A 27532-nucleotide genomic window follows, 5' to 3' on the forward strand; every position below is an offset into this window, starting at 1 on the left:
CCTTTTCATTGTACATTTCACCTTATCTTTCTAAAAATTTAATAGGGTCATTTTACATTCTTAAAGCAGTACAGTAAAATAGTTTAAATGCAAAATGAGCTTAAATGCTACTCAACTCTTGTACTGGAAAATCCTAGAAAACAACTAATGAAATTCAATTTATACTTTTAAAATTCTAATTATATGTCACATTAAACTGAAGGTGAGAATAAAACTGCTGCATCTGTTAACTATGTCAAGGGATGTGTTACATCATACATGTTATTTAATGTGTAAGTGTAAAAGTCAAGTTCCCTGCAGAAATCCAAGTGCCTCCACTTTGTCTTCAGGGAATGTATAAATTAACCATTCTCCCTCAAATCGTCCTCCTCCCTTCCTCCCTCCACCCTATTTTAAATGTAGATAGGGCGTACCAAGTCTTTTGAATTTGAAGGGCTGCTATCTCGGCCCCATTCTTTTCATCATCCTGTTTTGAATGACACTGAGCACGTATAGATTCTTTTATAAAAGCACCCCCTGGATGCGGGGCTCAGTCCTCCAGGCTGCTGGCTAATTTTGCATAGCAATTAGTACTGACTTCTCCAAGTCTGCAATCCAAATACAGCTCGAGAACGTTCAACAGAGTTCCTCAAAGGTCCTAGATAACCGAACCCTGTGCCTTTTGATTTCAAATCCGTAGGGGAGGAACTTGCGTAATTACTAAATTCCCAATTGGAATGGTCTGGTGGAGTATATGGTAATCCAAAACTATACGTTAATTCAAACCCTCGCCGCGACTGGGCAGCAAGGAGCTAGCATATGCCTTCTTTTAAAATCTATTCTACCTATTCAGTGACCGCGCAGGGCTGGGCCACATGGTCCTGTCTTACAGCCAGTCAGCTGTGAGCAGCAGATGGGATCATTTGCATTTTTCTCTTTATACTTTCTTCGATCGGCAAATTAAAGGATTTTTAAAGAAAATTTACATTCTCATTGTTTGCCTAACATACTAACGTGTCCTAAATGTTGAATTGGGTTTCCCTCTCACTCTCCCTTAGTCACTGAGATTTGAGAAAATACCCGAGGCGTAGGTTTCCTACTTTTCAACTTGGAACCTACAATCCCGGAGTTAGGAGTAGACAGAATCAGTCTTTACTGAGTTAGTGACTAGTGTTTTTGTTTTAAGCGTTCCACGCAGATATCCCGTGGGTTTATGTTGGTGGCGTGTGTGGGAACGCGCATGCTTCTGAAGCTTTCGTCCTTAACCTCAAACGTAAAAACTTCGGGTTGCAAGTAGAAGGCAGATTTTTAGCTCTTAAGGCTTACAACCGAGGCGGCCAACCCGCTGGGGGAGTGGCCAGAGCCAGGGTTTCCCAGCGCCGGGGTCGCTCTCCCGCGTCCCGCCGGACTCCATGCCCGCTCCGCGGGACCGAAGGGGGCACAGCGCCCCGATGTCTTTGTGCTGGCCGCGGCGCGGGAAGACCGGGCCGGGTGTCCAGAGCCACGGCCGAAATGCAAAAAATTCGGGAGAAGTGCGGACCCGAGCGTGAAGACGTTTCCTACTGTTGTCGTCCCGCGGGGGAAAAAAGTAGAAGGAGGCATTTCGGGCTAAACTGTGGAGTCTGAGAAACCACGTTTTAGAGAAATGACTCACGAGGGTAGAGCACACGGTGTGCAAAGGACATTGTTCGCTAGCGCCCGTCCGGCGCGCCGTGGGTGCGCGGCCACCGCCCCCCGCCCGGGCAGCCCGCGCGGGCCCACGTGGAGCAGCGCGGCGCTGGCCGAGCGCGCCCGATCGCTCGGGTCCCCGGAGTGCGCGCCCCAGCACCCCGCCGCGGCCGTTCACGCCCGAGCGCCACCGCTGGTCCCGCGTGTGCCCCGCTGAGGGGGAGGGGCGGGCCGGGGGTGGGGGCGGAGGGGTTGTGGTTCCACTGCAGCGGGGGCTCCTGTGTCCTTGTGCGGAAATGACACACGGAGTCCCGTCACGTCACGCGAGAGCGCAGCGCACGGACACACACAAAGAGAGGGGAAAATACACGGCGCCCGCCCGCCCGCTGCCCCCAGCAACTCCCCGGGCCGCCCCGGCCAGGCCCTCCGCGCGCGGTCCCCACTCCCGGCCCCGCGCCCTCCCCCCGCACGTGGCGCCCAAACTCGGCGCGGGCCCGCTCCGCAAAGTACAGAACTCGTGTCCCAGGTAAGTGCGGGGCGGACCGGGCCGGCCGCGCTGTGGCGGCTCCGGGGCAGACAACCGGAGAGTGGCTGCAACATCCATGCCGGGGTGGGGGCGGGAGCAGGGGAGGGGACGCGAAGGGGGGCTGCCCCGAGCGCGCCCGCCCGGAGGAGCGCCCACCCCCGCGCAGGGCCGAGCCGCCGGAGCGGGAGCCCGGCGCCCACGGGCTCGCCGCGCCCATTGTGCCGCGCGCCCCTTTGTGCCCGCTCGGAACGCCGTGGCTCCATGGCGTTCCGGGGAGCTCTGGCGCTGCGCGGGGGCGGGGGAGACGCACAGTGGAACGGTCCTCGCCGCCGCCCGCCCCACTCGCGCCGCACTCCAGCCCCGCACCCCCATCGGCCGCCGCGATGGAGCAGCCGGGGTCGCCGGAAGACTCTGCGGAGCCCGCGGTGGCTCCGCGTTCGCGCTCGGCGGGCCGCAGTGGGGGACAGCGCGGCGTGTGGAAGGGGGTGTCAGAGCGGGAGCAGGGGGCGGGGACTGAAGGGAACTGTAGAGCGGGGAGCTGGAGGCCGAAGAGCCGCCGCTTTGAGGGACGTTGCCTCGGGAGTCTGCTAAGGGAGCGAGGCAGGCCGGCTGCTGCTGCTGCTGCGGCGGCGGCGGCAGCCGAGAGCGGAGAGGGACAGGCCCCGCCGCTAGGGGGCGCGGCGCCCTCCCCGGCCGTTCCACGGCGGTCCGCGGTTCCCGCTGTCCCGGAGCTGGAGGCGGGCCCGGCGCCCTGGGTGTGCACCCCGGCTGGCTTGAGGCCTTCCTGGCCAGCCGCGGAGCTACAGCCTGCAGCGCTCGCAGACCCTGTGACTGTCCTTTCCCTCTCTATGGTGGACGTGTTTTCCCACGCAGACTTTACCTTCGCTTTCCCTGGGAGTTATGTAGCGACTATTTCAAGGACTTTGTGCGCTAAGATGTACAGACACATTGTCTATTTTTCTATGTATTTTTATTTAAGGGAAACCAAGGTGCTGCTACTAGTTTGATTGCTGTCTCAGGTAGCTCATCTGGGAAGAATATTGGTCGTGGAAGCCAACCAGATAAGGGTACTCAGAACAGTTCCAAGTCAGAAATATTGAATTTCCCCCTCCCCACCCCAGCCCACCCCCGTGCTAGGGATCGAACCTTTGAACGTCACCTTCTTAAAGTAACTTTTGAATGTTTTGCTACAGATGTTACAGGGCTGTGGGTTGAGTGCCAGAATGCTAAGGCTGCAGGAAACTGAGGCAAGGAAGAGAGCCTTTCAGGCTAGATTGGTATACACAGAACCGGGTTGGAAAAGATTGTTTTGGTGTCCTGTGTCCCACCTCCATGCCACAGTTTTACTCCTTTTTTTAAATTGTTATGTTTAGATAACTGGGGATTGAACCCAGAGGCAATTTACCCCTGAGCCACATTCCTGGCCTTTTTTTATTTTTTTATTGAGACAATTGCTGAGACTGGTTTTGAACTTGCGGTCTCCTGCCTCAGCCTCCCTCACTGGGATTACAAAAGTGCACCACAGCACCTGGCGCGGTTAAAAAGAGTAAACTCTTTGTGTAACTATCCATCCTTAGTTTCTGGGTTTATATTACTATGCCGGATCCCATCGGCTTCTGTCAGTACTGAAATTTGGATAAGATTAATTTAACTAGTCACTGAACCAGTATCTGATAATTTAGTAGATACTCATTAAATGTTTGCTAAATAAATGGAGAAAAAAATGTATTCAAGAAAAAAGATATGGGGTGAGAGTGGCCAGTTCCTGATGGCAAGTTCACCACTATGTTTCTGGCCCCTGAAATTCACAGATTAAACCAGAGCCTTTTAAATCTGTTGCATTCAAAACTACTGCCAGCCAGGTGCCATGGTTCCAGCCGTTAATGCCATTGGCTCAGGAGGAGCACAAGTTTGAGACCAGCCCTTAGGCTCTAAGCAACTTAAGAATCTTGTCTCAAATCAATAAAATAAAAGAGCTGGGGCAAAGCATTCCTGGGTTCAATCCCCAGTACTAAAAAGAAAAACTTCTGTCACCCAACATGGACTTTATTAGAGAAATCATCTCCTTGTTGGAATAATTTAATAGGAAAGCTTTATGTTGTTATATCCTGACACATATACACTCATAGACAGCAAGAAGAGAGGCCATTTAGGACCCAGCAGATAAGATAGCTGGCTTGGCGGTAATCTGTTGAAGTGCCACATCGACGCACTGTCTTCCTTCTTGGTGCCCCCTGCCCCCCATGAGCAAAGCCATGGCAGAGTGACTAATAATTAGGAAAAGGATTCAACCCTGATATAGATTGGATTAGGTGAAAATTTAATATCCTCCAGGAATGTCCCATATCCTACTTGCTGGCCTTGAACTTGGGTTACTCCTGCCTCATTCTCTCAGGTCACTGGGATTACAAACCCATGCCACTATGACCAGTTTAGATTATAAATTTTAAAATAAAATTTAAAGTTAAAAAAATGCACACACTGAAAAAAGTGAATATTTATGTGCTGCAGTAGCATCCCCTTGTTCTCAGTTGCTTTCCCCCTCCATACCTGACAAGTGCTGTTCTCCTTGTCCTGAAACTTCATCATCTCTCAAAATGACATTTCTACCCAGAGCTCTTGTGATTTCTGGAATTAGCTGCCACAGGACCCTGCCATTCCTGGCTAAGAGCTCTCTATATGCTATCATCAGGCCTCCGGTGTGTTAAACAAGAGAGGTGCTTTCATCTGGGTTAGTGCCTAGCATGTTTGTGTGTCAATTTTGTCCAAAAACCAGACTTTTATAAATTATTGTTTTAGAGCTCATGTTTTCCAACAGCTGCTCTGATCACATGCCCTTCCATTTTCAATTGAACTTAAAATATACATTTAAAGTCAGCCCTCTTAATTTTTTACTTTCTAGTGAGGGACACCTGTATTCTTTGCTTGCCTGATTTTCTTTTATCACTGGCCACTGAGAGACAGTTGCATCACAGTCAGTGAGGGTGTGGATTGTTCAATTGAACAAATCACTCATGACCTTTTCTTGTAAGCAAGGGACTGTTGGTTTGCACATAGAGTTGGTTTGCTCATCTAGCAAACTGAAGGACCATGGCCTGCCTGCAGCCATGGGCACAGGTCACACCAGACTGTTTCCCGAATTCGAATTAGCTACGTGGGCACAAAACAAAACACTTGGGATAAATGGGCAGTACTGATGAAATTTGGCTTACACCTCAGAAAGTTATTCACCACTGTCCAGTCCCAAGGTGGAAGCTGGGGTGTGCTCTCCCCCATTCCCTCCTGAGCCCAACTTCTGGATGCCAGGGTTGATCCATTATGAGGCCAAGGAGAACCAAAGTGGAACTTGTTAGCTGAGGAAGATATCATGTTTAGTCAGGTTCTGAAAATGCAGCGGCCAAAGGGTTAGGCACCAAATTGCAAGCAGGCAGGCAGGCAGGCAGGAGTGTGGGTTGTACTTTGCTGCCTGCTAAAAGATGAGGTTATGCTTTGAATAAGGAAGGCAGCGACAATTACAGCTTTAGAAAAACTAAGGGGGAAATTGCCCTGGTTTTGTGAGGACTGGTATTTTTCAAACTACATTTGCAGATGTGTCTAAAAATAAAAACAAATTGCGAACATGTCCTGCAAGTCCCATGGGCACGATGCCAACTGCCAAGAGGGCTGGGTTCTAAATGCAACAAGGCTCCCGGCTGACCTGAGTGCCCGGAGCTCCAGCCCCACAGAGTGGATGGCATGGGAACATTCCTCCAGTCCTTGGGGAGAGCAATTGATTTGATTTCACCTCCCCCCCCCCCAGTATGTTTCTTCCATATAAAGGAAAACTTTTGTAAACCTTTAAGCCATTTTATTTGATTTTACAGTTCTTTAAAGAAATGTATCATTAAAATGGCACTTTAATTTTTTTTTTTTTTTAAACTTTGTAATAGGTCATGCAGAGTGCTGTGTGCCAGACACTTTTTCTTTGGTAATTTTCACAAAAACTCCATGAGGTTGAGGTAGATACGTTCAGCTCCTTTTCATAGAAGAACAAACCAAGGCTTGGATGGGTATGTAAGAAACTCACCCAGTTTTATATGTGAAATATAGTTCCAACTGGATTAAAAGCCCTTTTTAAAAAAACAGGTTAAAAACCAGGGTTTTAACCTAGTTTTATCTGACTCTGAAGTTTAGGAGGGAATTCCCTTTTATTCAAGGGCAGCTGCATTGGTCGGCTGACGGCTCATCTAGCTAGTTTATTTGCTCTCACAACTGAGCCCAGGCCATAGATGGCTGCCTAATCGCAAGGGGAAAACAGATCTGGGTGCTGCTTCCCATTCCTCAGTCTGGGCTCTCCCTGGAAAACTGGAAGGAAGGAATCCCCCGACTCCTTTTCCTTCTTCTTGGTCTCCCCTTAGGGAGGCACAGATGCTGGCCCCTCTTTTTCTCCATCTGCACAGTAAGAGAGCCCCTGTGAGATTGCCTGGGTTAACATAGGTAAGACCCTTCAAGCATGGAGCCGGCTACATGAATATTAGCCGCCGTCCTCCTTTTCTATATTTATTTTTAAAAAATCAATGTGGCCTGTAGCAGAGTCATGAAATTACACAATGTGGTAGTTGTGAAAGGGTTGAAGTAAAGTTTTGGTCTTTAATAAGACTTTAAAACCCTTGAGTTTGTTTTATTAATGACATCTTGAAGATGACCTGAGCATATTCTCTGTGCTTTACCTTTTGTGTGTGGCAGAGGCTATGCATGCCACAGTTCCCATTGTCTCAGGGTCCAGTCACATTCCTGTTCTGAGGCTCACATTCTCAAGGGAATCCGGTAATGAGCATTTGCTTCACTTGACATCTGGAAACAGGTCTGGGGTTGAGGTGGATTTGCCCCTGAGTGGTCTGAGGTCACAGCTGCGGCGGCTCTTCCCCGACCTGTACTTCAGCCATTGGCAAGTCCCAAGCGTAGCAGGCGGATGTTTCTGATTTAGCAGGACAGATTCCTGAGTCAGCTGTCTGGGATTTGAACCTTAAAGTTTCAGGAAGCCCAAGTACTTCCCATTTCTGGGCCTGCCGCTTGTCCTGTGTGACTTGGGGCCAGCCACAAGCCTTTGGCAGCTCCGATTAGCCTCACGCTGCTCTGACAAAGGGACTGGTCTGGCTCTTCGGAGAACTTGATAGAGGAGCCGCCGGCTGGCTACTCCAGCCAGCCGCCTGTGCAGGCACTGGAGAATGTGTTCCTGTGGAACCCATGGGTCAGTTGGGGAAGAGACTGTTCCTGCAAGGGTCAAGGGCTTTGCCAACAAATTGCTCCCCTAGGTGCCCCAGCTCATGTTACTATCCTCTTCCTTAAGGAGGCTCCCTGCAGTCAGGTCTCTGCGGGACTCTGCTCATCCACCTGAGGATGGAACCTGTGTCCTCACTCATGCTAGGCAAGCCTTCCACCACTGAGCCCTAGTTCTTTTTTTTTTTTAGCCTCAGTTTCCCAAGTAGCTGGGATTCCAGGGTGGGTTGTACCACTATGCCAGACTTCATTGTCATCTCTGTCAGTCAACTCATGTTTAAAAAACTGTTCAGTCCTGGGTGCCATGTGTGGAAAGGGGCTTTGACAGGCTGGATTAGGCCCAGGATTAAGATGAAAGATCTAGTTGGGCATGGTGGTGCGGGCCTTTAATCCCAGTGGTTTGGGAGGCTGAGACAGGAGGATCGTAAAAGCCAGCCATAGCAAAAAGTGAGGTGTTAAGACACTTAGTGAGACTTTATCTCTATATAAAATACAAAATAGGGCTGGGCATGTAGTTCAGTGGTCAGGTGTCCCTGAGTTCAATCCCCAGTAACATCCCCCCACCAAAAAAAGATGAAAAATTTGGAAAAATGTCCTCTAAGAAGTGTGTGTGTGTGTGTGTGTGTGTGTGTGTGTGTTTTGTTTTGGGTTTTTTCCTTTTTTTTTTTTTTTTTTTTTGTGGTACTGGGAATTGAACCCGGGTGCTACTGCTGAACTACATCCCCAATCCCTTTTATTTTTTATTTTGAGCCAGAGTCTTGCTAAGTTTCCCAGGCCAGCTTCTCTTAAGTTCCTGAGCCTGACCTTGAACTTGCAATCCTCCTATCTCAGTCTTTGGTATTACATGCAATACTGTATAGCTAAGTGGGAATACATATATATATATATAATTTATATTTATTTAATTTTTTTTGCAGTGCTTGGGATCAAACTCAGGAGCCTTCTACCTCTGAACTATATCCCAGGCCTTTTAATTTGTTTTGAGACAGAGTCTTGCTGAGTTGGCTGAGGGTTGGCTCAAACATTCCATCCTCCTGCCTCAGCCTCCTGAGTTGCTGGGATTATAAGGGTATGTTATCATGCCTAGTGGATTATTCTTTCATTCTTTTCTTTTTTTCCTTCTTTCCTTCCTTCTTTCCATCCTTTTCTTTCTTTTCTTTGGTACCAGGTATTGAACTCAGGGGCACTCAGCCACTGAGCCACATCCTCAGCCCTATTTTTGTATTTTATTTTGAGACAGGTCTCACTGAGTTGCTTGGTTACTGGTTTTTGCTGAGGCTGGCTTTGAACTCATGATCCTCCTGCCTCAGTGACCCAAGCTGCTGGGATTACAGGCATGTGCCACTGTGCCCGGCGGATTATTATGATTCTTATTTTTAATTTTTATATATTTCTTTTTCAATGTCAAAGAATTGCTTTCACACTATAGAATATTTGGAAAATATAAGGAAATAATCATCCATAATCCTCCTAATTGGAGGTAAAATTAACATTTGGGCATATTTCCTTCCAGCTGCTTTATGGCATTTTTTAATTACATAGTTGAGATATCCCTAGTGAACTCTGAAGTATGTTATTATTGACTGGGTAGCCCTAAAATGAACAATTGATTTTGAATCTTTACACATAATTTAATGCTTAGCTCTTTCTTCCAAAAGAGGTTTTGTATTTGAAGTCTTAACGCTTCAAGTGTAGAAGTTGACTTTCTAGCTTTGTACAATGGAAAAAACAATAGTGATCAAAGGCCATCTCAATCCAAGTCACATTCATTTTCCCATTTTCTTTGCTTTTTTTTTTTTTTTTTTTTGCAAATTATCAGTAATTAGTAACTTTAATATTTATAGAGGTCTCCCCAGACTAGGATTCTTGCGCTCACAGTGCAACCCAAGAGTTGGGCTTATATTCAGAGTTAAACTACTGGCCTAGGTCCTTTGCTCTCTGGCCTTTGCTCATTGCTGTGACTCAGGGTCAGAAGTTTCTTTTCGAGTGGGTGAGGCTCTGTAGGTGATAGAAATATTTGGTTAGAGTTTTTGAAATGAATGTGATGAGGGAGAGCAAGTTCTGTCCTGATTGACATTAACAGTTAATTTCTAGGTAGATTTTTTCCCCCTAGAATTAGATTTTTTTTTTTTCCTTTTTGGTACCAGGGATTGAACCCAGGGGCACTTAATCACTGATCCACATCCCTAGCCCTTTTTAAATTCTTTTACAATTTTGAGACAGGGTCTTGCTAAGTTGCTGAGGCTGGCTTCAAACTTGTGATCCTCCTGCCCCAGCCTCCTGAGCCGCTGGGATTACAGGCATGTGCCATTGTGCCCAGCTAGAATTATCCTTGATTAACATTCTTTCTCCTCCAAGTGGGAAAACAGTCTCATAGTTCTGTGTTCGAGTTTAGAAATATTTGCTTCCAGATCACAAAATTTGAGTACTGGGCTGCTCTGCACAGCTGAAACACACAGCCTGTATTTGCTAGAGATTGAGTTTTGGTTGTTGTAGAAATCTCAGTGCACTGTCCACTAACCTAGATAGTTCTGATTGCTGTTTTATCTTCTGTCACTTACTTATCCTTCACTTACACAGCAGTTTCCATGATTCCATCTTCAGCCTCTGGGTCTTCCTGTCTCTGCCTCTGTTGATTGTGATCCCTGTCAAAAACATCCATAGTTGATTGATCCCCCACAGAGGACTGACCTCATCCGGCATCGGACTAGTAGCTCCCTGTGCATCACATAGCAAGCCATGGAGTGCTCTTGTACATAGTACTTACCTTCCTGAGTCTTGGGTCCTACACCTTTGAGAGGGAACTGCATTAAATGTTCTCTGAGGCAACCTCTCTGCCCCAAATCCTGCCTCCCTTTTAACTTGTAAATTAAGAGTGACAAGAGTTTCTACCTTTCAGGGTTAGTAGGATAAGTAAGTTTACCATAAAGCTCTTAGTATGGCACTTTCCACACCATATTGGCTGGTTTTTTTACTGAGTCTCCACTGAGTGTTCATAGTACTGTTCCAGTGTACAGAGGGGTCAAAAGGAAATGGCTTCCAGAGACTTGCCTTGTGTGGGGAGGTTACCCTCTGGACACCTGTCACTGCCTGAGGCCTGGTACTGTGTGCCCCACCAACTAGCACATTATTGGTTTTCAGCCTTCCTTGGTCTTTTCCCAAAGAGACTACTCAATCTCCAAATCTCTGCCTCAAGATCTGCTCCCTTCACCACCACCCCATACTGGGGAATTGAACCCAGGGGCCCTCTACCACTGAGTTCCACCCCCCAGCTTTTTTTACTCTTTATTTTGAGACAAGGTCTTGTTAAGTTGCCCTTGAGTTTGCTATCCTCCTGCTTCAGCCTCCTAAGAAGCTGGGATTACAGGAGTTGTGTCACTGTACCCAGCTTCAAGATCTGTTCTTGAGTGAACTCAAACTATATTACTATAAAGAAATTTCAAGGCCAGGTGTGGAGATGCATACCTGTATCCCAGTGGTTTAGGAGGCTGAGGCAGGAGGATTGCAAGTTCAAAGCCAGCTTCAGAAACTTACTTAGCAAGACCACCCCTCTAAATAAAATATAAAATATGGGCTGGGGATGAGGCTTAAGGGGTTAAGGAACCCTGGGTTCAATCCCCAGTACCAACAAAAAGCAAGAAACTGGGACTGGGGATGTGGCTCAAGCGGTTGCACGCTCGCCTGGCATGCGTGCAGCCCGGGTTCGATCCTCAGCACCACATACCAACAAAGATGTTGTGTCCGCCGAGAACTAAAAAATAAATATTAAAAAATTCTCTCTCTCTCTCTCTCTCTCTCTCTCTCTCTCTCTCTCTCTCTCTCTCTCTCTCTCTCTTCCTCTCTCCTCTCTCTTTAAAAAAAGAAAAAGCAAGAAACTTTAAATGAAAAAGCAAGAAACAGGGTTCTCAAACAATCCCAAGATCCCTTTAGACACTTAAATATTATTGAGGTCCCTGAAGAGCTTTTGTTTTCATGGTTTATAGCTATCAGCAGTTACCATGTTGAGAAACTAAAGCTGGCCTATTATTATGTAATTAATTAAAATCCAGTAAACAGTATAAAATAATGCCAACTTCACAGGACTAACCTGCCCCAGGTGGCCTAAACTTCCATGTTTTTCTGATATTAGTAAAGTTTTGAAAGCAAACAAATAAAAAAAAGAAAGAAAAACTAAAGCTGGAAAATACTTAAATATTTATTAACCTTCTGTAAAAAATTTTTATTTTAAAAATTTATTTATTTTTGGTACTGAGGATTGAACCCAGGAATAAAGCGCTTTCCCACTTAGCTATATCCCTAAACCTTTTAATTTTTTTTTTCTGAAATGGGATCTTGCTAAGTTGCTAAGGGCCTCTCTAAGTTGCCAAGGCTGGCCTCCAACTTGGTGAGCTTCCTTTCTCAGCCTCCCAAAATATCTGGGATGACAGACATACACAAACATGCCTAGTGCAAATCTCTTTTAATGTCTGGCTTAATAGAGAACAGTTGAGGGCTGGGGATAGTGTGCTTGTCTAGTGTGCAAGGTCCTGTGTTCTATTTCTCAGTACCAAAAAAAAAAAAAAAAAGAATTTCTATACTTTCTCTTTATTCAGCCTCTGGAAAACTCCCCTACAGACCTGTGAAAGAACAAGAGTACAAGGGCAGTAATATCTAGTGTTGTTATGAAGGTAGTTTTGATCTCATGGTCTTGTTATGGTAAACTGACCCTCCAAAAAGAAAAAAAAAAATGCCTTCTTTGTAGTGAGAATCAATTTCTATGATGTTAATACCGTACCCACCATGGCCTGTTTGAGACCACCCACCTGACTAATGGTGGAGTCTGGGAGAGTCACAATATGGGTGCAAGCCATGTGAGCTTGCTCCTGGCAGCCCTTTTTAAGAACTGCACTTTGAGAACCATTGATAGAGACAACTGTGGAAGGGCTGGAGAAAGTGATCATATTTGCCTCCAAAACAGTAACTCAGTGGTTGTACAGGGCACTTTTATTTTTTTTATTTTATTTATTTATTTATTTTTTTAAAGAGAGAGTGAGAGAGGAGAGAGAGAGAGAGAGAGAATTTTTAATATTTATTTTTTAGTTCTCGGTGGACACAACATCTTTGTTGGTATGTGGTGCTGAGGATCGAACCCGGGCCGCACGCATGCCAGGAGAGCGTGCTACCGCTTGAGCCACATCCCCAGCCCTACAGGGCACTTTTAAACTCAACATCCTTTTGAATTTTGTTCAACTTAACATATTGTACCTGAATATGTACAAAGAATATTTACAAAGAAAAATAATACTTTAAGTATCTTCCTTTTAAGATGAACTCTAAAAGTGCAACATGTCCTATAATCTGTAACTGTTTGGGGTTTTTATTTCTTTGTGGCATGGTTTGTTCTAAGTGTTACATTCACAGTTCTCCCCCCTCAGCTTCCCTACCAACCCCAAGCCAGGTGCCTGTTGATGGGCAGGGTTCAGATTCATCCCTGTTCTAGCATGAGACACAGGGTTACCACAAGCCCTGCAAGTTACTGTATCTATGTAGCCAATTTAAACACCTTGTGGTTGTAATTTGATATTTGAGTGGCTAAAGCATCCTGTTATTTCTGAACATTTGGAATTACCCTCCCTTGGTGCTTTTTGTAAACTGAAAGCTTTCCTGCTGACCTACTAATCTTCCCCAACCACACACCCTAAATGGAAGATTAAGGTTTGCCGTTCTCACTCCATGTAGGATGGAGACTAGAAGACATTTTAATGAAATTACTTCTCTGAGCTCTGCAACATTTTGAACCTTTCTGTGTTATCCACAGTCACCTTACCTAAGGCTTCTTTCTAGGCTATTTGTTTTAAAAAGCAGGGAGGCACCGAGGAGTGTAGATCAGTGCTTGAGCACTTGCCTAGCATGTGCATGGCCTGGGTTCAATCCCCAGCTCCTATGGGGGAGCGGGAGTGGGAGCATTTTCATTAACTAAATAAGGCACCGGAGAAGGCTGGTGCTGTTTGAGAGTTAACAGCATCTTGCAACCTGTGGCATTTTAACAAGAAACAGCTGCTAGCTGCATAGGTCTTGGTGATTCTCCTCTCCTCCTCCATTCATTTAACTCTTCCCTTGGCTTGTGCAGAGTTTTTTGAGGGATATGGAACAGCCACCCCTCAGGTAGGAAACTGATTTGGGGGGATGTGCATGGTCAGAGTGCCCCACAATTTGAGATTTGTGCTTAGAAGCATAAGGTTTTGCAAAGGAGAGAATGCTGGGACAAGAGATTCCACACAGTCCACAAGCACAGGTGACTAATGGCAGCAACCTGGCACTGCAGGAGCAGCGAAGCTGAGCTGCAGAGGCTGCTCGCTGCGTGGCTCCTGCACAACCTGCAGTTATGCAATCAAAAGGAATGTCTGTGGCATGCCAGGCATCTGGGTGCTCCGTGTCCACCCACGAAGAGCAGAGCTTGTGACCCTCCACTGAGCAGGTGACCAGCAAATGGAGGTCACTAGGCAATACTCAGCTCCTTTCTACCCAGCTGCAACATTGTTGCTGAGCTGTCTCTGTTCAGGGATGCAGGGAGTGACCTGCGTGCCCTGCTGCAGAAACTTTCCTGCACTGTGGGGTGGAGTCTGTCTCCCAGCCCCCAAGCAGACTGACTTTCCAGGTAGCTTCCTTGTGAAAGGAGACTCATGTGTCCCCAGCTGCTGCTGGACTAAGCGACCCAAGTCTGGAAGCGGGCCCTGTGTTCATCGAAAGCACCTTACCAGAAGAAGAATGAGAACTCTGTTTCCTTCTCCAACTGGCTGAGGGGAGGTACAGACAGACTCGCTTTGAACCCTGGTTCTGCCACTCAGTTGCCGAATGACACAGCGAGTTTCTTGATTGGTGAAGGTGGGATTAAAATAGCTCAGGAAGAGGCGGAGGCACAGTGGCCACTGGGGCTTGGTGCTGGGCATGCAGCTCGTGGGCCGGGATGTTAAAGAGGACCCTGACTCACTCCTCCCCACAGCAGCCAGAGGCAGCTGCAGGTTTTCCAGGCCCTGCAATTGGGAGACTCCCCACCCTCCCAAGCGCGTGGCTATCTGCCTGTGTTCTGGGTTATTTCTGTGCTAACCTAGCATCTGCCACTAGTTGACAAAAGAACACAGAAATGTGTTCCAAAGCAGATGCACTCTGGGTGTCTCGGAAGCCCAGGCAGCCCGCAGCCCCTTCCTCTCACCTCATCCCTAACCCTTCCTAGCTCCCCCACAGCTCTTCTCCCACCTACAGGTGGCTCACATGTCTGCTCTTTCTTTGTCAGTTTCAGGAGGGTTCACAATTGAAAGGTGCCAAATTGCCTGGTGTAATGTCATCTGGTGGTGGTTCAGAATATAGCTTCCTGCTCACCAAGTCCCATTGCATAGACTCCACCCAGCACCTGCCTCCCGGCTGCACACTGCTCTGTATGTGACTGGCATCAGAGAAACGTGGGTGGGCAAGTGTAATGACAGATGAATAGAGCGCCCCCGGCTCCTGGGCTTGTCTGCTGTGCTCTTTCATCCACTCCTGTTTTCTAGGGTTCGCCTGGCCTTTCAATGCTTTTCTGCTTAGCCAGAGTCTTTGCAGTATTTTTACCTGTTTTCCCTCAAATAAACTATCAGCCGTGTTCTCCCTTTTCTGTCAAGAATGGAGTTTGTATGTAGTGCACCTGCCTCACTCACTCCTCCCCATCTGTTCTGCTGCTTCTCACCCCTGCCCTTGATTGGAGGCAACAGGTTATGTGACTGTGTGGCAGAGTTTGCAAGGGCGTTTGGCAAGCTCAGGGCACTGGGCTGGCCTCAAGTGTTTTGCCTGATAGGCCCTCAGGCTGGGCCAGGAGTCGGTTCTGAGTTTCTGCCTGGCATTAGCTGCCCTCTGGTCCACTCAGAGACACCCAGAATCAGATGCAAGGTTTATATCTTGAAATACAATGGAATGAGTCACTAAAGCTTGACTGCTGGTAAAATAATTGATGAACCCTTGAAGTTGACTTTTTGTTTTCCTTCAATATCACTTTGTATATCCATTTTTTTTTCAGGTAGGAGATTATTTTAAATTTCAAATACATCTTATTTTCTTTTTTAGCCTCTGAAAGTTAGTAATACAGGGATGAAAAGAATCGTGTCTAACTCAGAGGGTTATTGTGATCCTCTGAGAACAGGGCTTCACCTAATAGGCACTACATATGTGTGACTTTTGAAGATATTACTATTTACATAGGTCACCTAGATACAGTCTCTGTTGTCCCCTGCATCCTGCCCTATTAAACAGGACAATATATTGAACATACACCATTCCATGACTCTCCCTTGAATGGTTTACTGGATGATGTAGTTGGCATCCCTCTTACAAAAAAGTCTCAAGGGATATTCCTTGGTCCTATTTCCTTCTATCTTTTACCCAAACGAGAACTCTGTGTTTGCAGTCACCTTAATCAGTTGTTCAACAACAACTCCCCAATGTCAATATTAAAGGTTGCCATGTACCTTTCTTTCCCAAATGTTGGTAACTCATTTGTACCTTATACTTAATGATGTTGTTAGTTCCATCCTGCCTGGGGCAGTGGGAGTCAGGGCTGGCTCTGCTTAGACAGGGCACCCCACACACATCCTGCCTCTTGCCCTCACCTGATCTTTTGAACCTGATTGTCTATAGAGTTCTGAAAAACCCTCAGTGCCTTTCTGTCCCTGTTGTGGAAGGAAGGGCTAGGCTAGCATCATCCAGTAAAAATATAAGGGGACCCCATATGTAGTTTTAAGTTTCTTATAGCCATGTTTAAAGATTAGGTGAGGTGTTTTTTTGTTTTGTAGTATAAAGGATCTAACCCATGGCTCATGGCTTTACATTCTGCCCCTTTTCCCCAGCCTTTTCCTTTTTTGGAGACACAGTCTCACTAAAGGTCCAGACTGGCCTTGAATTTTAATACAGTTTTTTTTTTTTTTGGTAGCCCATCAAGTAATAAATATCAAATAATATCATTTCAATGTGGCCAATGTAAAATGGTTATGAATGAGGTGTTTTACTTTTTTTTTTTTTAAAACTAATCTAAATCTGAAATATGGTATGTATGTCACACCTGGCGCATGTCTCCATTTGGGCTGGCCACATTTAGAGTCCTCAGTAGTCACATGTATCTAGTGGCTGTCTTCATGGGCACCATAGATCTCTTGGCTACCTAAGTGCTGAGACCTCAGCTCCACATGTTGGGGCCCACAGTCTCTCTTCTTTCATGTCATGGCTAGGGTTTTATAAGCAGGGGCTAAAAGGTGATCATCTAAATTGGGGTCTTTTGCAAGATTTAATTTGCTCAAGTAATGTTCCCCTGGTTCACTAAGTGGCTTTCAATGGATGCTTGACGACAGGTTCCGCCCACGTGAAGTCTTGGAGAGAGGCTTCCTGCCGGCCAGGCCTGACTGCTCCTGAGCATCTGCAGACAAGATTAGGAGGCCGGCTCTTGCACAGTGCTTCATGACCTTTAACCTCCTACTGCACAGAGCTGGGGCAAGGGAATTTCTGTGGATAGGGAATATTAATAAGCAAGTCAAGCAATAAATGAAGGCTTTGTGTTTGTGTTTTCATTTAGTGGAATAGAAGATGAACTCAGCTGAATTCGGTGAAGATGTAGAAGAAGGTAAATAAACGTTTCTCATTTAATAATTTTGAATAGGTCATATATTACATACTCTAAAAATGTAGAAGGGAATATAATGTAAAGTCTCCTACTGCCTGTTCCCATCCCCCTCTACTCAACACTTGTTATAAGTATCTTATGTATTTTTTAAAAGTGCAATACAGTTAATATTTAGTTCTCTCCATATCCCACCTCTCCCCCCAAAAGACTTATAGACTAATTTTGAACTTAGAACATGGTTTGGTTGTGTAGCACTAGTTTAGTAAGATAGAGATCACTTTGCTGGAAAGCACAGGTTTATGACTAGATAGATGTTATTCTCTGAGTGACAGTGTCAGGGGGTGATCCTCAAACAACTGTGGCTCAGAGAACCCTGCCGATCTCTCAGTGGCCCTAAGTCCTATTTCCTCTCTGCACAGTTCTAAAAAATAACACTGTGAAGGTGGAGACGGAGGCTGAAGATGCTGCCCTGGACTGCTCACTGAATTCCAAGCCTTCAGAGAAGCACCCTCTGGACAGCGTCTTTGCCGCCCTCCAGGACTCCAGCAAACGAAAGCAGCCAGGTGGCGAGGGCCAGCCAGATTCTGTCCCCAGCGTGAAGAGGAGGCGGCTGATACCCGAGGTGAGGGCCCAGCACCTTCCCTCTGCTTGGGCTCTAGCCCTGTCTGATCCAAGGCCGAATCTCTCTCTACTCTTGGGCCTCTGGGCTATTGCTAAACCCTTGGACCCAACTGACTTCAGTTCAGTTGGAAGCTTTGTCTGTATCTGGATTCCTTACAGGGAGAGGGGTTTCTTCACAATGCAACTGCTTTTGAGTTCTTTGTTTTGCTGTGCTCCGTGAGGGCAAGGACCTTGACAGCAAGGGTGGTCAGTTCAGCCCAGCCTCCCACAGCTTTCATGGTCGACTCCTTCCTGGGAAGGTTGGGGGCTAGCAGGTCTTTTCATAAATCTATCTTATGTCCCAATACTGTTAGGCAACTTGTTCCCTAAAGAACTTTTCAGTGAATCTTTCTGGAAGTGGGGGATTCTTTTACATCATACCTGTTACCATGTAAGTTATCTGTTTTATGAATTTGCTTTATTTCTTCCTCGCTTTCTGACTGTATTGCACTTGGCTAAATACTGAGAGAGATAGAAAATGGAAATTAACATGCTGGCACCCTGCTGTTCAGGCGGGAGACAGGGACATCCATGTGAAGTGGTTTGCACTGAGGAGAGGAACAGCATTGGGACTTCAGGTGGGTGTTTGTCTTAGGATGCTTCAGTGGGGTTGATGGAGCCTCTCCACGGTCCAACAAATATATCTTTAATTCTTAGGAAAACATTTTGCCAAACCCCCAACCCAGCTCCACATCTCCTCCCTGCCTCTCCCCTCCCGCTGGCCACATTCACTCTTTGGGAGACCCAAAGAAGCATATTAACTTCTGCATCTGTTCACAGAGAATCCAGGTCTTCAGTGCTCCTGGTCATTAGTCAGAGCACCGTGGGGTATCAATATGGGACTCTTGGTTTTATTGGTTAATTTCAATTCCTTATTCGATATTAGGGCAGATCTAAATAATTTGGAATTCATGCATTTTAGGGTCTTGTTTAGACCTCAGTAACTAAAAATTATCCTTGTATTGCAACAATGGTGAGACTAAGATTTTAACAAGGATTTAAGTATGCATGTTTATATTATGTAAGGACCTGCATTCTATGTTATGGAACACTGAGAGATACATTTTAAAAAATTTAATTGTATTTCTTATTTTGTTATCTTTCTAACAACTTAATTGAAATATAACTTGCATACTATACCATTCCCCAATTTAGGTTTTGTGCAACTCAGTGGTTTTTAATACAGTCATAGAATCATGCAGCTATTACCACAGATTCATTTTTCAATTCGTTTTCATAACCCCAGGAAGAAACTCCTTTGCAGTCATAACCTTTCCCATACCTCCAACTCTTGACAGCGTCTCATCTACTTTGAATCTCTATAGATTTGCCTATTCTGAACATTTCATTTCAATGGAATCACATACTATATGGCCTTTCCTGTTGGGTTATTTTTTTTTTTACTCACCATAATGTTTTCAAGATTCATCCCTGATGTAGCATTCATACTTCATCTCCGTTGCACACACCCTGGTCCCCCCTTTTTTCTTTTTGCAGTACTGGGGATTGAAGCCAGGGCCTTGCATGTGCTAGGCCAGTGCTCTACCTCTGAGCTATATCCCCAGGCCACCCCTATGCTTTTTTTTATTTGTGGTAGAAGGGATTGAACCCCGGGTATTTGTCTCTAGCCCTTTTTATTTTTTATTTTGACACAGGATCAAGCTTAGTTTCCCAGGCTGGCCTCAAATTTGTGATCCTCCTGCCTCAATCTTCTGAATAGCTGGCGTGCACTATCCTACTTGGTTTAAGAACTTCTCTTAACATTTCCTATAAGGCAGGTCTACTGGTTACAATTCCCTCATTTTTTGTTTGTTTGAGATCTTCTTCATTTTTGAAAAATAATATTGCAAGGCACAGAGTTTTGAGTTGTTCAGTTTTTTCTTTCTTTCCATTTCCCTGCGCTTCCTTGCCTTCGCGGTTTCTGAGGACAGGCTGGATGTGAATCTTACCTTTGCCCTTCTTTGGTTTCTCTTGGGATTAATTAATTTTTTTTTTTTTTTTTTGTATTTTGCAAACAATATGCCTAGACATAGCTATTTTGGCATTTTCCTTGGTTTTCTCTGAATTCCCGAATCTTTGTTTAGGTGTCCGCCATTAATTTGGAGAAATTCTGTCATGGTTTCAAACATTTTTTCTCTTCCTGGTATTCCCATACCTGTATGTCACATCTTTTGTATTGCCCTACAGTTCTTAGATTCTCTTCTCTCTCTCCCTCTTTTTTTTTTTTTTGTGTGTGTGTTTGTTTTGTTTTGTTTTGTTTCTTCTCTAATCCTTCTTCTCATTGCTTCAGTTTAGAAGTTTGCTATTGAGGTATCATCAAGCTCAGAGAGTCTTTTCTCAGCCATGTCCAATCTGCTAAGACCATCAAAGGCATTATTCATTTCTGTTATAGGGCTTTGTTTTTTCTCTAGCATTTCTTTTTTGTTCTTTCTTCAAACTTTTGCTTCTCTGTACATTGCTCCTTTGTTCTTATATTCTGTCTACTTATCCATTAGAACCCTTGACATACAAATTATGGTTGTTTTAAATTCTTTGTGATAATTCATTCCATCATCTCTATCATGTGATTCTGCTTTGGTCTTCGTATACTTTATATTTTTTCTTGATAGTCAGATCTGATGTACTGGGTCAAAGGAGCTGTTGTGATAGGCCTTTAGGGGGTGGTGGTGAGGCAAAGGAAGAGGGGGTTCGCTACCCTGTGGCTGGGTCTCTGTCCTTTAGCAGATCTGTGCCTCTGGACTGTAAACTCCACTGGTTCTCCCGAGTTCCTCTGCTCCTCCCTGGGCTGGGACTGGATGGCTGGTGTGGGCTGGACTTGGTATCTCCCTCCCCACAGGTCAGAAGGTCTCAGATAAAACTTCTTCAGGGTAGGCTCTGGTTAGTTTCTCCTGAGGGCACATCTCCTTAAGTACAGATGACTTGGAGTATTTCAGAATGCTTCTGTTTTCCCTGACCCTCCCATAAGGCTTGGGAGAGTTTTTCTCAGATAGTCACACTAAGAATGTGGTAGAGCTCTTGAAGGTAAAGCCATAAAAATATAAAGGCTTTCTGAGGCCTGGGGCCTCTGGAGTTTTTAATTCTTGGACTTGTCCACCCAGAGCCTCCAGCAACCTATCCTTGCAGATCAGGCTTCCCTGCCCAGCTCCGATTGCCTTGGGGGTCTCCACGGTTGGGTGTCTGGTCTGGGCAGTTGTGGTTCTCTGTATTCATTCACCTCTCTCTCCATTTTGGGGTCAGCAGCTGGACTTCACTTGTCTTATGGATCTAGGAAAATTGTAGATTTGTGTTTCTTTATCGAGCTTTTTACTTGTGAGGATAGAGTGGAGATTTCCAAGCTCTTTACATGCAGAACCAGAATCCTGAAACCACTTTACTCCTTTTCATGGCTGGATAATAGTCTGTTGTGTGGACACATGCATCAACTGATGGACATTTGGGTTTTCCATTTTTTGACTTACGTGAATAATAAAATTGAGCGAGACATTAAAAAAAAAATCTATAATGCCCAGGAAAAAAAAAGTTACATTTAAAAAATATCTTTGAGCCTTTTTAAACAAATAAATAACTAGAAATATCCCACCCTTGACTCTGGCTGTCTATACCAGACCCTTGCTGTATACTTGTGAGCTAAGGAAGGGCTTCATGCCTGGATGGCAGTTTCTAGTGGATTGAAACTCAGCTCCCAGGGCTTGGGTTGTGGTTTAGAGGTAGAGCGCTCGCCTAGCACATGTGAAGCCCTGGGTTTGATCCTTAACACACATAAAAATAAATAAATAAAATAAAGGTATTTTTGTGTTCAACTACAACTAAAAATTAATATTTAAAAACAAAACCCAAAAACCCCCCTCATCTCCCAGGTTAGGGTTGCGGCTCAATGGTAGAGCGCTTGCCTAGCATGTGTGAGGCACTGGGTTGGGTTCTCAGCACTGCATATAAATAAACAAAATAAAGGTCCATCGACAACTAAAAAAAAGTTGAAAACAAAAAACTCATCTTCCTGATTGCTTGTTTGAAAAAACATTTAACCATTTGCTTTTTCATATGTTTTATTTTAGATCATGATTTATTATCTTTTTTCCTAATGGTTGATATTTAAGTGTTTTCCAGTTTTATAGTCTTACAAATAATGCCACAGGGACCTTCCATATACCTACTAAACCTAGTCACTTGTATGAGTGTGCCTCGGCTGCAATCCCAGAGGTTATTCTGATGGTGTGGAGAAATTTGAGGAGGAGGAAGTTTCAAGGAACACTTGAAAATATTTTCCTCATGTGTTGGGTTCAATCAACAAAGCAAAACAAAACCAACCCATTTTTATCTTTCATGTTACATTTCTGCTTATGCTCAATTCTGCAAACTCACCAGAAGGTTGAAGTAAAGCTAGAGTTCCGGAAATGGAAGATAATGTTGAGTGTATCAGTTTATTTGAGCTGTGAAACAAACCACCCAGGATTTAGTAGTTTAAAAAAACCGCCTTTTTTTTAAAACATATTATTTTGTGGATCAGCTGGTGGTGGTTCTTCTGATGTGGCCTGATGTGTTTGGGTGGGGTGGTCTGGAATGGCCTATCTGGGGGGGGGGGTGACTGGAGCTTCCCTTTGTGTACATTCTTCCCCTCTGGGAAGCCTGTCTGGACTTGTTCACAGGATGATGAAAGAGTTCCTAGGGGCTAGGGAGGGCCAGCTCTGGAACCTCTGCTTGCATCACATTTGCAAGGGGCCTGCAGGTCAAAGTAAGTCACATGGCCATGGCCAAACCCAGACTCAAAGGTGGACAAATAAAATTCTATCTGCTGATAGAAGAAGCAACCACAGTGCAGAGGATGGGAAGGAATGCCCGCCCCATTGCCATGGCTGATTCATCACGGTGAGGAATGGCGAGCTCTCAACCAGGAGTTCTGGCCGCGTGTAGGCCAGGTGGGCCTTTGGGTGGCCCGGGTAACCCCACTGCTGTGTTGTACAGATAATGTTACTCTTCATTGTTGTCACAGTGGGAGCATGGAGAAAGGATCTGCTTCTTATTCTTGGGGCAGAAAGGGAAGGAAGTGTTTTTATAATTAGCATTTTAGTCCAATTCTTCAGTACAAAGCCATTCAGAAGAGCTCTGGGTTTATGGTAGATACATTTCTGGTGTCACATGAAGGTTCCAGATAGTGTACTTGGACAGTGGGGTGGGGAGGGCAGGAGCTTCAGGCATTGCTTTTTCTTTTCTTTTTTTTTTTTTTGGTGCTGGGAATTGAACCCAGAGCCTTATGCATGCAAGGCAGGCATGCTACCGACTGAGCTATGTCCCCAGCCCCAGGCATTGCATTTTGACATTCTTGGGGAAAGGGAACCAAGAGTGGATTTAAATATTTCTGCTATGACTTGTCGAGTCTGCTTGTGCTCCATGGTCATGTGTGGTTGCTTTTCAGAGCATTGACTATAGAAGGCAGTTTACCTCTTGGAGTGGAAAAGATATGTTAAGGCCCAGATTTTATTTGGGTGTTTTACCACTTTATTAATTTCTCTTAGCATATGTGAAATAAGGACATCCTTCCTTGTTCTGTACATAAAAATCTTTTTTTTAAAATTTTGTTGTTAGTTGTAAATAGACAGAATGCCTTTATTTTACTTGTTAATTTTTACGTGGTACTGAGGATCAAACCCAGTGCCCCACGCATGCTAGGCAAGTGCTTTGCCACTGAGCTATAGCCCCAGCCCCATAAAAATCTTTTGAAATTATTAAACTCCTTGTGGAACATTTAAAGCAGTATTTCCTTTTTAGAAGTTTGTACATGGAGACATGTCAGTAAATCAATAGTCTCAGAACCCTGGGGACTTTAGAACAATCCATAACTTTCATGAAATTATCATATGTGTTGATTTTTCAAAATAGTACTTATCTTAACACAAATAGAAGAGTCCTTTTTCATTGTCCCGCTGAATCTTCTGAGCCTTCTTCTACATGATGGCAGGGCTGAGGCAGGGTGTATGTACTGCCTTATTGGCACATTTGGCACCTGGTAAGCCAGAAGAAGCCTGGAGGCTGAAAGGAGTGATCATCAGAAAGAGTGGGAAGCCAGGCATGGTGGCTCTTGCCTGTAATCCCAGCAACTGAGGAGGCTGAGGCAGGAGGACTTTAGGTTTGGGGCCAGCCTCAGCAACTTGGTGAGACTCTGTCTCAAAATAAAAAATAAAAAGGATTGGGGGTATAGCTCACTTGTAAAGTGTTTCTGGGTTCAATCCCCAGCACCAAAAAAAAAAAAAAAAGAAGAAGAAGAAGTGGGTAGGAGGAGCGGTAACTCTGTTAGTACAGCCCTGTTCCCTTTCTTCTTTTACTTAATTCCTATTACAAGGCAGTGAGGAAGGAATCAATGTGTCCTCCAGGCAGATGAGTCAACTGAGATAGGTAAGTTAAAACCAAGGGTTGGAATGCCAGGGGAGCACCCTTGCTCCTGGGGTCTGGAGGGAAGACTCTGGCTCTCTGCTCTGTGGCCTTCTTGTCACCTTCTGTGATTCATCTCCCCTTCAAGGTAACATCAGTAGGAACAGAGACTCTGGAGTCAGATAAGGGGGCATCTGGTTCTGTGACCTCTGGGCCTCAGGTGCTTCCACTGTATGGAACGATAGCACTGCTCACCTCCCTGGCTTCTTGTGGAGTGGTGAAGTGCTCTGGAGGAGCCTGGTGTGGCCTGCCCCACCCTTCACAAATGTTTATTTGCCTTCCCAGCCCTATCTCTAATCCCCACCCTGAGGCCAGTATTCACCTTCCACATTTATTGGAACAAAACTGGCATGAGACTGTCAAGGAAGGCCATCTGATGCCCTCCAGGATGCCCCAGGCCTGAGCACCACCATGGTCAGAGCATAGAGCACCTGTTTTCTCTTTTCCACTCCAGGGCAAGAGGGCAGAGGGGCAAGGATTTGAATGGTAGCCCTGACCCTAAGGTGCTCCACATTCCTACTTCTATCAATGTTGACAGCTGGTTTTTTGAGTGACATTTAGTACCATACTCAGATGGAAAATAAAACCTCCCTCAAAAAGTCTAACAAAAGGCTGTGTGAAGACTTATTTGGCACCTCCCCTGATGAGAGTTGCGTAGCCAAAGGCAGCAGATGTGGGAGGTGAGTAGCCAACGTTTTCATTGGGAATCATCTTTTTGTTCACAGAAGTGGAGGCAATGTTCAGGAGCTTTGTGCCAGGCAGAGGTTAGTCCTGTTCTGTGTTTTTTTGTTTGTTGGTTGCTTTCTTGTTTGTTTTAATCCCAAAATGCTATTGTGGTCGAGTTTTCCATTGGAGAACAGAGATGCCATCTCGCTCATACATGCAGTGCCAATACCCTGAACGCCTCATAAGTCAGTGACTATGGGATGAACTGGGGATTCTTGAGAATGTGCAGAGCAACCACAGCAGACAGGTACTGTGGCCATTCCCATGTTTACAAGGCTTGGAGCAGTTGGCACCACCAACCCCGCTGCATTTCACGCTGTGCACATAGCGCTTAGACCTGAGGAGCAGAGAGGGGAGTTTGTAAGGCACCTGAGGAACCTTAGATGCAGTATTATTCCGCAGTCTTCCTCTTTTCCCTTTTTTGCTGTTGCTTTAGGGTTCCCCCACCCCCCCCACCCCCCACCCCCACCCCCGTTCCACCCAGATTCTTATTTCTTTGGCATCTTAGCACATTCTTCTTCCTCACCATATACTGCTGGAGGGTAAAGACAGCCCGCCCAGAGGCTAAGGGCCATGAGAGGGGAGACTGCATCCAGCTCATTTCCCATGCGCCTGGGCCTTGCATAGTCCTGCCAGGTGCGGGAGGCTGCTCACCAGCTCCAGTGGTGAGGCCTCCTCCAGCCCTGTTGCTGACTGCATCTAGAAGGGAGAGGAGGAGAATTCTGTTGAAAATGAAAAAGGTTAGCATCATTCTCAGTGCAGTTGTGCCAGGAGGACAGTGCCAGCCCTCTTGCTGCCTTTTCTCCTGGCCTGCCCTCGATAGCACATTAATTCCAGACGCCCTGCTTCCCAAGGCATGCTGCTTTCTTGGTGTTCCACTTTGCTGCCTCTCTGGGCACCATTTAGCTCCTCATCAGTCATTGAACTGAGTTCAGTGACGGCTCTTGGACCTGAGGGCCTGATGAAGATGTCTAATTCAGCCTTTCCGTGGTGACCCAGTCCCTGGGATGTCGCTGGGCATGAACACCTGGAATCTCCCCTTGACTTTCTACTTAACTTGAATTGCAACATATTAGCTTCCTTTTCCATCCCATTCTCTGGCTGAGAGATGTGGGCATTCCCTTGTGAGTCCACGGATGCGCCTGGTAGCATGAAATACCCTGATCGTGATCCCGGCTCGATGCTGGCATCGCAGAGCCTCCACTATGCAGCAGAGTCCCCATATGGTTGGAAGATAAGCTTAGGAGAATTGGGAACTGTGTCAACCAGACACCCAGTGCCAAGTAGCACAGATTTAAAGATTTCTTGATACTCCTAGACAGCTGAGCAGAGATTTTTATCATCAGCAGCAAGTGCAGCCAGCCCGTCGTCGCTTTGGCAGCATTTGTGGAATTAATTGGAGCACTGAGTTGACAGGACACCAGTGTGGGGCTATCTCAGAACCTTCTCTTTGGTACTTGTGTTGTGTTTTATGTTGAATTGTGTGTCCAAGGTTTCTGGAAGTGCAGAACATTGCCCTCTACTGGGACTCTAATATTTTTTATTAAAACAGTTTAGTCAAAAATGTTGATGTGGACAGTAGTGTTTCTAACATGCTCAGTGCAAATGAAAACATTTGTCTTAATAAGGCTGGATATTAGGGGATTTCCAGTTCAGATATACTCTCGTCTCCTGCGTGGAGTGGGAATGTAGGGGAGTCCAGAAACATAAATTGGTTGTTGGAGTTCAGCCAGTCCCCCCAGGAACTTTTACCAGTACGTATTTTCCACGTTAGGTATTCATTAGGGCAGGTCTCTTCCTACACAAGATCCTATTTTATTTATTTTAAATTGTTTGTTTCTGCTTCTTTTTTTGCAGTACTGGGAATTGAGCCCAGGGGTGCTCTATCACCTAGCTATATCCCAGTCATTACTATATTTTTTTTTTTTTATAATTTTGAGACAGGGTCTTGCTAAATTACCTAGATTGGCCTCAAACCTGCCATCCTCCTGTATTCAACCCCCCCAGGTCTCTGGGATTACAGATATGTGCCACTGTGCCTGGCATGAAATCCTATTTTTAGTGTACCATTGGTACCCCTTGTAAAATTACTCCTAAGGTAGTTATAATTTTAATTATTGCTATTACAAACTCAGATCCTCTGTATTGGTAAAACCACATCATAATCTCATAATCCACAGAACCTCCGAAATTATTTTGATGTGATAGAACCTACGGTGAACAATTGCAGATCTAATTTTGTCTATAAAAGTTAGCAAGAAGGACAACTCTGATTTTGTTAGGGCAGTGCTTTTCAGCAGTACCCATAGTTGTAAATCCAGTTTCAGAGTAGTACAGCTCACATATATTTGTATGTAAATGTATAGATACACACAGAGAAATGAAGTAAAACTTTCCTGAATTTATTTACTTTGTACAATGCACTGTTTTCCTATTCTACTTTTTTTCTTTCTTCTTCCCTTTAATGTTTTTACTTCTTTGCTCTCTCTTTCTTATGCTAGTCATGACTTCACCAGATCGATTTTATTATATACCAACCCACAATTCAAGACCCATTGTAAGCTGGGCATGGTGATGTATGCCTGTAACCCCAGCAACTCAGGAGCCTGAGGCAGGAGGATTGCAAGTTTGAGGCCAGCCTCAGCAACTTAGTGAGACCCTGCTCA

General features: G+C 45.4%; 1 protein-coding gene across 3 annotated transcripts in view; it reads left to right on the plus strand.

The window, feature by feature from the left end:
• The first annotated feature begins 1315 nt into the window (after window positions 1-1315).
• Bend3 (BEN domain containing 3) overlaps window positions 1316-27532 on the plus strand; it is a 36656-nt gene continuing 10439 nt past the window's right edge. Inside the window, exons 1-4 of one of the 3 annotated variants that reach the window (XM_078019540.1) lie at window positions 1316-2173; window positions 14706-14847; window positions 17007-17054; window positions 17474-17676. In XM_078019540.1, the coding sequence (XP_077875666.1) occupies window positions 17018-17054; window positions 17474-17676 (240 nt within the window). In that variant the 5' untranslated portion in view covers window positions 1316-2173; window positions 14706-14847; window positions 17007-17017. Of the gene's footprint in view, window positions 2174-6787; window positions 8502-14705; window positions 14848-17006; window positions 17055-17473; window positions 17677-27532 lie in introns of those variants that run through there. The other 2 variants (XM_078019539.1, XM_078019541.1) reach the window with 2 other exon arrangements.

This window comes from Ictidomys tridecemlineatus, chromosome 8 (assembly GCF_052094955.1).
Source record: "Ictidomys tridecemlineatus isolate mIctTri1 chromosome 8, mIctTri1.hap1, whole genome shotgun sequence".
In the NCBI taxonomy this organism is placed as follows: Eukaryota; Metazoa; Chordata; class Mammalia; order Rodentia; family Sciuridae; genus Ictidomys; species Ictidomys tridecemlineatus.